The following is a 9952-nucleotide window of genomic DNA, read 5'->3' on the forward strand; positions in this document are numbered from 1 at the left end:
GCCCCTATAGTTTAGTGGTTGTTTCAATATAGCTTAAACTTTTTAGAGTTAATTACTGTTTTCGTCCCTGAGGTTTGTCAAAAGTAACGGTTTCAGTCCATTAGTTTAAAAATTGCGATTTCAGTCCATTAGTTTCATTTTCGTAACCATTTCAGTCCACTAACTTAACTCCATCCATTTATTTTGTTAACTTTGAGTTAACTAACTAATTCAGGGACGGTTTTCGTCAGTTTTAGAAACACAGGGACTTAAGTGTAAACTCTAAAACATTAAAACAAAAAAAATAGTAAATTCCAAAAAATCAAAAAAATTCCAAAAAAACCAAACAAATTCCAAAAAATTCTAAAAAATCAAAAAAATTCTAAAAAAATCTAAAAAGTCCAAAAAATCCGTTTCGGCGCGAACTGTTTCGAACCCGAACCGTTTCGAGCTTAACCGTTTCGACGCGAACCGTTTCGACCCGAACCGTTTCGAGCTGAACCGTCCGTACCGTTTCGACCGGAACCGTTTCGAGCTGAACCGTTTTGACGCGAACCGTTTCGTCCCGTACCGTTTCGACCCGTACCGTTTCGAAGCCGAACCGTTTCGAACCAAACCATTTCGAACCGAACCGTTTCGAACCGAACCGTTTCGACCCGTACCGTTTCGAAGCCGAACCGTTTCAAGCCGTACCGTTTTGAACCGAACCGTTTCGAGCTGAACCGTTTCGAACCGAACCGTTTCGAACCGAACCGTTTCAAGCTGTACCGTTTCGACGCGAACCGTGCCGTATCGAACCGTGCCGTATCGAACCGAAACGGTTCGGCTTCGAAACGGTACGGCTTCGAAACGGTTCGGGTCGAAACGGTACGGTTCGATACGGTTCAGCTCGAAACGGTTCGGTTCGATACGGCACGGTTCGGTTCGAAACGGTTCAGCTCGAAACGGTTCGGTTCGAAACGGCACGGTTCGGTTCGAAACGGTACGGCTTGAAACGGTTCGGCTTCGAAACGGTACGGGTCGAAACGGTTCGGTTCGAAACGGTTCAGCTCGAAACGGTTCGGCTTCGAAACGGTACGGGTCGAAACGGTTCGGCTCGAAACGGTACGGGTCGAAACGGTTCGCGTCGAAACGGTTCAGCTCGAAACGGTTCGGGTCGAAACGATACGGACGGTTCAGCTTGAAACGGTTCGGGTTTGAAACAGTTTGCGCCGAAACAGATTTTTTGGATTTTTTAGAATTTTTTAGAATTTTTATGATTTTTTAGAATTTTTATTATTTTTTAGAATTTTTTGGAATTTGTTTGGTTTTTTGGAATTTTTTTGATTTTTTGGAATTTACTATTTTTTTTGTTTTAATGTTTTGGAGTCTACACTTAAGTCCCTGTGTTTCTAAAACTGACGCAAACCGTCCCTGAATTAGTTAGTTAACTCAAAGTTAACAAAATAAATGGATGGAGTTAAGTTAGTGGACTGAAATGGTTACGAAAATGAAACTAATGGACTGAAATAGCAATTTTTAAACTAATGGACTGAAACCGTTATTTTTGACAAACCTCAGGGACGAAAACAGTAATTAACTCAACTTTTTATCTCACATACTAACTTGCCATGTCAGCATGCCAAGTTGGATAAAATGGCCACATCAGCAAAAAGAACTAACCCAGTTAGTGTTTATTTAACGACGGGGTGACACAGCAACCCAAGTGTTAAGTTGGGAGTGCTGTGAGCCAAAGTCAAAGTTGAGAGTGCCAGCGGCCAAATGTCAATAGTTGGGGGGTGTTTAAATCCATTAACCCTATATAATATAATAATAATGATGATAACATTGGCGAGTCGAGCTTGAGCCGAGCTTTAACTCGTTTAAGCGATATTGAAACGATCTCAAGCCGAGCTTTTAGCTCGTTTGAGGTTGTTGTCAAAATAGCTCGAGCCGAGCTCGAGCTTTGGGTTTTACTCGCGAGCCGAGCTTTGAGTTTTACTCGCGAGCCGAGCTCGAGCTCAAATAAGTAGGCTCAAACCGAGCCGAGCTAGAACTTGAGCTTCATAAAAACGTGACGAGCCGAGCTCGAGCCTAGTCGAGCTTGGGCTCGGCTCAACTCGTTTACACCCCTAGATCGGAACCGTCACCCGATGTTGCAGATGTCACCGGTTAAAGGAGTGGTTGTTAATTGAAGGGTAGGGGTGGGGTGGGTTGAAGGTGACTGTGGAGGTGGTGGAGGGTTCAAGGTGATGGTGGAGGTGGTGGATTGAAGGTGGTGGTGGTGGGTTCAAGGTGGTGGCTGTGGTGATGGGTTTTAGAGAGAGAGGGGGAGGAAGATGAGGGTGATCTTTGTTTTTTTTTTTTATTGTTCAGGGACAATTTAGTCATTTCGTATACATTTAACTGAGAAAATTAACATGGGTTAGTGATAAGGATCACCCGAGTGTAAAATTTGCAACAACTGAGACCAACTCTGTTATTAGTAAACCACTGGGATCAAGTCTGCAATATTTGCAAACCATAGAGACCAACCAAGCATTTAACTAAATTAAAAATATATAGTTGATGAAAAATAATATTTTTTAAGAGAGAATCAAGCTCAAAGATAATAAATTAAGAGTAAATTAGTAAATTACACTTAGGTCCTTCCGTTTGGCCTAGAATTTGTCGATAACATTCTTATGCATCGGCAACCCCATGACTTTTCAAAATGTGTATAATGTATACATAAAATTGAAAATTATATATAAAAAATCCGATTTGATTAATCCCGGTTAATCCCGAGTAGTCGCTAGTCCCCACCTCAACGGCTGACTAACGACTAGCGAGTTCTCCAATAATAGTGGTTTATAATAGTGGTTTCGTTGGAACCAGAGTGTTTTGGCCATTTCTTATCTTCTGTTTCCTCGGCTATTAAATGGATGCTCAACCACTGGATTGATGGGTCCATTCCCAACTCAAATTTCAATATGACATTGATGCCATTAATGACTCTGTCTATTTCAATTTCAATTTCATTTCATCACTATTTTGGGTCCTCTAATAAAGATATTGGATTATAAATAAAGTGAATTCCCCTTCGTTTTCTTTGTTATAAAAATAGATTTAGGAATTAAAGTATAAATTGAGAGCGATGGTGTAAATTTGTTTTCATGTAGTCTGTTGTGTTGCTCGTTGTTAATAAAAGTTGCCTTTCAAAAAAAAAAAAAAAAAAAAAAAATCTTTTGTTCTATTGCACAAGTGTTCACATTCTTGACTTCTAGTAACAATACAACATTAACATGATCATATGTATTGCTGAGAAGGTATCCTAAACTGTTTTTTTATGTGTTTACATTAAAGCTTCTACCACCTAATCAGTATTAATCTTGATTTAAGTGTGTGTGTATATTTCACATTGACATTATAAATTGTTGTGCATAAAGGAAAAGGGAAAGCAACCTGCCTAATTGCCAGCATGAAATTTAACCTTGAATTCGGTTCTACACGAACCAATAGCCCACCCGACCCGAGAAAACCTAGTAACCCATAACGCCCCACCGGCCCCCGTATCTAATGGTCCGCTCCTTGGGTTCCATTTCCAACTTTTTTGGTTTGGTCCCGGTTCGAGTTTAACCCTATGATCACCCCTAGGCGCTGGTAGGGCGGAGTGGTGACGACAACGAGTAGGCGGTGAAGAGACAATGGGAGTGGGTGTTGCTTACCTATTTGGACCTTTTTTGATAGTTGCCCGTTGACCCATTGTCTAACTTGAGTAGACCAAAATTGACCCGTTAAGTAATTTAAGGATAACCCAAAATTGAGTCTGGATTGCCCACCTATAGTTTTTAAAATTGGTATAGGTTAACACATGACATGGATAAACACAAAACTTGAAAGTGTGACTTCAACACACTAATTCATATGTTTAACAGTTATTACTAAATTGTGTCATTTTAACACTTATGTTACCTTTTCAATAATCATGCACTACTTCAGCATAGTCACGTAATGAAAATTATATAAATGTGCATTTTAATTCAAATTTCAAAAATACAGATTGTAGTTAAAACACTAAAGTGGTAAAACAACATTTCACACACAATATTTGGTTGGCGTAATCAAAAACTGAAATAAACGACTGCATCAAGCACTGCAAAATTTATATGTTATATTTTCGACAAATCAACTTCCATCCGGATCGAAGCTCTTAAATAAATTTGATAGAAACGCAACAAGAGAACATTAACATATATATAAACAATATAAAAAGATCAATCTCAAATTAAGAGTTCCGTTTTCGTAATTATTTAGAAAATAATCAACCTTAGATTGATCATGGTGCCACACTCCCACTCCCCTGGTTACTCCCTAAAAAAACTATTTTCGCTATATCCACCCGACCCCTGTATATATAATAATTATAACATATAGTTTTTATAACTATATTGGAAAATAGTTTCTAATATGTTTTAATCATGTATAAAATTAAACAGAAAAACAACCAACCAATTTGGAAACACCACTAAACCTTTCACCCAAATAAAAGTAAAGATTTGAAATGCACGATCATGATACATCCTACCAAAAGCAATTAACTAGTCAAAGTGTTTAGGGGCTTCTATTCATTATGAAACGACAATCTTTAAAACAAACGTCATATGCATGCATATTAACAGATTTGATTATATATGTAATATAAAGTCCGTGTCTGAAACTAACCAACCACCATGTTTACGACTGCACCGTTAGTGAACCCAAAACGTTCTCCCCGACTTCACTCTTACAGAGTGGGCATGAGGCATTAATCTTTAACCACTTGTCCACACAATCCTTGTGAAAGAAGTGAGTACACGGCAACTCCCGTAGTTCATCATTGTTTGCGTACTTTGCCAAACAAATGCAGCATACCTATGGAAAAAATACCAGTAAAACACTGCCTTTCCCAAACTTATTACGTTTTTTATAAATAACCTCCCTTGTCAAATATGATGAATTGAAAACAAGTATGCAATTTCATTATAATCTAACTTTTTGAATCAAATGGCATAAGATACTATAATACTATGGGACCTAGGGGTGTCAATCGTGTCAGATTGCGGGTTAGTGGATTAAAATGTTCAACCCGAACCCGACCCATATTATTATTCGGGTCAAAGATTTCAACCCTAAACCGCACACATATAAATTCGGGTCAACCCGAACACGACCCATTTAACCCGTATTCCTAAATGAGTCATAGAAGTTGATGATTTATAAGCGAGTTGTTAGACTTTAAGCGGATTATCAGTAACATGTTTAATGGTGGGTATGACTGTGACAAGTAAATAATATAATGTGTCAAAACTAACATTATTATGACCAAGTGACGACTTACCATGTAAAATAGAAACGGAAAAAAAAACAAAAATATAAAAGTTTTTTTTTAAATACTTAAACGGGTTAATGGGTCAACCTGTTTTTATACTGGTCACCCCGAACCCGACCTGTTTTTAATACGGGTCAACCCGACCCCGACCCATTTTTTTAAACAGGTCGTGTTACTTGACCCAAACCTGTTTTTTTTCGTGTCGGGTTCGGGTTGGGTTTCCGGTTTTGTTAATCGACCCATTGGAACCCATTTGACCCGTTCCATTTTAAGCCAACTTCTTTGGATTTTACTTGTATGACCCGCTTGAGACAAAACATAACTCGGATTTACACATTGATAAGTAAATGCGTCAAAACCGCCACGACTAGTTGCCAGCTAATTGTTTTATGTGAAAGCGAAAAAGCTAGAAATAAATAAGGGAAGAATGGACTATTTGACTTACAGCGTCTTCTCCAGACACAACACGCTCGTTTTGTGTTCCTGCAGCCACGATCCCCCCACCTTCATTAGCACCCGCATGGCTATCTTTGTTATGTTTGTGTTTTTTAATTTTAAATTTATAGGTAGGCAGAGAATTAATAGATTCTGTAGTTGCCCCTCGGTTTTGCGATAAATCCTCCCTGAAGCCCAGAACGGAAATGATACAGGGAAGACAGCAGCAGATTGTGGCACACAAGATGAATGGCATTGCATACCCGATACAGCTGAACGTAAGAAACACTAAACATAACCTGGCAAGATTAATAACGTTTATAAGTCAACATAATGATGAGGTGGCAGATGACATGGCTTTGACTTTTGACTTGTACCTGTACAGGTTGGGAGCATCAGCAGCAGAAGAATGGCCTCCGAAGATCCACACGTTCCCGACAACAAACCACACCGCAAAGAAGCAATCCAAACCCATTTTGAAGTATTCAACAAGTACTTTGAGTCTGCAACAGTAACAACATTTTTGTTATTAGACATGTACATATTTAGGGCTGCAAATGAACCAAACGTTCAGCGAACGGTTCGTGAACCGTTCGGCGGAAAATTCGTTTGTGTTCGTTCGTTTATTAGACAAACGAACATAAACAGAGGCCGCGTTCGTTCATTTATGTTCGTGAATGTTCAGCAACATGTTCGTTTATGTTCGATAGTTTATTAGTGTTTTTATATTTTATCTAAATACTTCAAAATTTCAACAAATAAAATATTTAATAAGCATCAGTGTATTATATATTCTGTTCATGAACGCCTGTTTGTGTTCCTTTGTTTCCATTTGTGTTCATGAACATTAGTTTGTGTTCATGAACGTTCGTTTTCGTTCGTTGCTTAAAATTAACAAACGAACACGAAACAAGTTCATTTCCTTAACAAACGAACATGAACATAAAATCTCATTCGGTAAGTGTTCATGAACAGTTCGTGAACACATGTATTTCTTAACAAACGAATTCTCTCAGTTCATTTACAGCCCTATACATATTTAGTAACAGCATATTACTATATCGCACTTATTGGTATGTGTGAGCCACATACCTTGCAATCAGTAAACTCGCTATAGGCCTTGTTGTACCAGAGTTGTTGCGAGTGCCCACTATTGAATTCGTTGCATTTGAAGAAGAAGTTAAAGAAGTGGCAATAGCAGAAAGGCTGCCGGAAGAAGGCTGAGCTGGTTCTTGGTCTGATGTTTGATTTCTAAAATAAAAACGCCAAAATAGCAACGGGAGAGTTGCAACACATCCAGAAGCATAACCAATAACCCATGTGAATAACGGAGCATGAGGATGCTCATGCCTTGATGAGGATAAAACAATTATTGCTGCTATTATTTGACTAATGGTTATAACTAATTCTATAGATATCCAGTAACCAGAATTCAATGGGCTCCTGCGTCTTCCAGTGCCATTCCCCCTTCTAGCAAACGGTGTTCTTCTCTCGTTTGTAAGTGAAAAAGGATGTTGGAAAACGGGAATATTGACACTAGTAGAAGGTTGTTCTTCGTTTTGCTGCGAGTTTGACTCGGTAATCGGTCTATCTTGGGTAATATCAATCACATGCCCGGCATATTCAACAGTTTGTGGTCGATCCATTAATAGTGGTGGTTAGTTTGTTTGGATTTTAGAATGTGGGCCCAGTACACAAACACCGTATTCAAATAGTGATACACTGAACACATGAGATAGCAACACCAAAGAACGCCTTCAAAACAAGTAAACGACACTGGACACCTTTCTGTCTTATGCTGCCAATAAACTTCAAAATTCACAAAACCAATACATGATGAGAATAATGAGATGTTCAGCCTACCAAGATGGAAAATGCATATCATGAAAAATATAATGTCACATATAAATTGAAATGTCATCTTGCTCTAGTAAAGGTAAGTATAAATATCTATTAATAAAACTATTGAAGAGAACTTTTATTCTAATGTTCTTCACTCGCAGCATGGAATTAAATTTTATTCCAATTGTTGCTTGCATAGGGAGTGTTCAAATCAGAAACAAGAAATACGTTGAGAACCACGAGAACTGCATAATACACTTGTACATAAGATGATTACGTAACCGCCACATTTTCTCTCTCACACTACCTTTGATCATCTCCAATGCATTATATACATACCATTATGCAGATCTCGCAGTTCTCACGTCATGGTATAAAGGCTAACCCCGCTAACTTAACAAGATTGTTCACGTCCTGCTAATAGAGGGAAACATTGCGTAAATTCAAGTTCTAAGTACTTCAATAAGTGATAACTGATAACTTTTGCTGAATAATTCTTGGTAACAAAATATCAGTCCTCTTAATTCAAACTCAAAACCCTAACTACAGTACCAGAAACTCAAAATCATAAACAGAAAACACCAATTCATCATACTTTCAAACATATCCCTACTTGTCTACTAGCTACAACTTAACAAACAACAGTTTACAATCAAATCATCAATACTCTTATAAATGTACAAAAACATAATACCTAATCCACAATATATCAACATATACACCATCTATCCAAAAGCCCTATGAAAAATCAACCAATCCTCCATACCTAACATCACAATTTCAACTCTAACAATAAGTATCCACAGATCTCTACACAAACAATACCTAATTATTCAACAACGAATCAATACAACAGTAAGTTCTCAATTTCTCACAAAATCGCACAATTCAAAACCCTAACAGTTCAACATACCGATTGTGCAGCGTGTTTCAGCTGATTTCTCGCAACAACAACAGAAGAAATCGAAGATGAACTGACCGGTGAGTATGCAGTAAAACTCGAAACGAATCGGTTGAATTTCTGGTGTACCTGTGAAGATAATCGTTCGATTGATTTGCAAACACACACACAGAGTAATGATTTTTTTAACTTTTGTTATCGGGAGATAGATACAGGTAGTGTGTAAGTATATTTTTATATTATAGAGTGTCAGGTTTGACTTTTCTATTTTGCTTGATGACTGTGACTTTGGATATTCTTTTGCTGTGCGGCTACAAAGGTACAGATAGTAATGCACAACGTACAACTGTTTAAAGAGTCGTTGTAAGTTGTAACTTTAGCTTTTGGACACACGTTAATTTGATTTCAAGTTACGATAGCCTTTTTATATTCTTGTGGTAAAATATTCAATATTATTCCATATATAACTTTTCAAGTTTTTTTGTACATCATCACTTGTATATTGAGCTTTGGGAGTTTTTCAAAAAAAAACCTTGATTTTTTACTTTTAACTTCAAACTTTTTACCTTTTTCATTTTAACCATACATAATTTGTTTTTTTAACTTTAACCCAAAACTTTTCATTATTTGCAATTTAACTTCGCAACTTTTGTCACTTATACTTTTCATCTTTCGCAAATTTTCGTTTTACGTATAGTTCTAAATTTTTTTGAGTTCGAGTTAATACAACGCAACGTGCATGTGTGGTTCAACGTTTTTACCTCTATTTTCCTATGTTTGACAGGTTCGTCGCAACACGCATACCATAGGTCAAGTCAGTGTTGGTGGTCGATTACGGTTGTGTCACATTAGTACTATTTGACATCGTTTTACGCCCCGCCGCAACGCGGGGTGTGATTCGGGGTTTTTCAAAGAAAAAATAGTTATGCATATGGTTGTCTTAACGTTGGCTTTGGGGGTTTTTCAAAAAAAAAATGATTTTTTTTACTTTTCACCCAAACGTATTTCATAAATTACTTTTAACACAAAACTATTTGTTTTATTACTTCTAACCCAAAACTTTTTAACTTTTTTTACTTTCAACTTGGTCCTTTATAGTTTTTATTTTCCGTAAATTTTCGCTTTATTCTTGGTTCTAAATTTTGTGGCTTAACATGTTGCAACGTGCGTCTTTGGTTTTACGTTTTTACATTTCGTTCTAATTTTGCGAGTTAACACGACGCAACGTGCGTGTGTGGGTGAGCGTTTTTACATCGTCTAATTTTTCCCCGTTTGACAAGTTTAACATAACGTGCGGGTCCTAGATCGACTTAGTTATAACTAAAGATTCCCCGCCGCATTGCGGCGGGCCGCAATCCTAGTTGGAATAAAACTAGTAAGGGTGTAAGGAGTGGTTAAACACTTTGAAGTGTCAAACCAAAAAACCGACCAATTAGAGCGCGCCATGTCAATCAAAAGTGTTTAAA

At 37.6% G+C, this 9952-nt stretch overlaps 1 protein-coding gene across 3 annotated transcripts; it reads right to left on the reverse strand.

Annotated features, from left to right (window-relative positions):
- Nucleotides 1-4493: 4493 nt before the first annotated feature.
- Nucleotides 4494-8713, reverse strand: LOC110926302 (E3 ubiquitin-protein ligase At1g12760). 3 transcript variants are annotated; one of them, XM_022170052.2, is made up of 5 exons: nucleotides 8565-8713; nucleotides 6836-7552; nucleotides 6121-6246; nucleotides 5754-6042; nucleotides 4494-4851 (listed from the first exon to the last, which is right to left on the reverse strand). In XM_022170052.2, the coding sequence occupies exons 2-5, from the start codon at nucleotides 7387-7389 to the stop codon at nucleotides 4675-4677; spliced, it is 1146 nt and encodes a 381-aa protein (XP_022025744.1). In that variant the 5' UTR covers nucleotides 7390-7552; nucleotides 8565-8713; the 3' UTR covers nucleotides 4494-4674. The 3 variants fall into 3 exon arrangements, with proteins under 3 accessions (XP_022025744.1, XP_022025742.1, XP_035842602.1); XM_022170050.2 differs by having other exon boundaries at nucleotides 8499-8705; XM_035986709.1 differs by having other exon boundaries at nucleotides 6836-7602; nucleotides 8499-8705.
- Between the last annotated feature and the right edge of the window lie 1239 nt (nucleotides 8714-9952).

Source organism: Helianthus annuus, chromosome 17 (assembly GCF_002127325.2).
Source record: "Helianthus annuus cultivar XRQ/B chromosome 17, HanXRQr2.0-SUNRISE, whole genome shotgun sequence".
Classification (NCBI taxonomy): Eukaryota; Viridiplantae; Streptophyta; class Magnoliopsida; order Asterales; family Asteraceae; genus Helianthus; species Helianthus annuus.

Excerpts from the sequence above, each read along its gene's own strand:
- LOC110926302 (XM_022170052.2), bottom strand. The coding sequence starts at position 7,389 with ATGGATCGACCACAAACTGTTGAATATGCCGGGCATGTGATTGATATT. Across the intron at positions 6,247-6,835 it reads GCGAGTTTACTGATTGCAAG|ACTCAAAGTACTTGTTGAAT; the intron begins GTATGTGGCTCA and ends TTACTGTTGCAG. Across the intron at positions 6,043-6,120 it reads GATGCTCCCAACCTGTACAG|GTTATGTTTAGTGTTTCTTA; the intron begins GTACAAGTCAAA and ends TAATCTTGCCAG.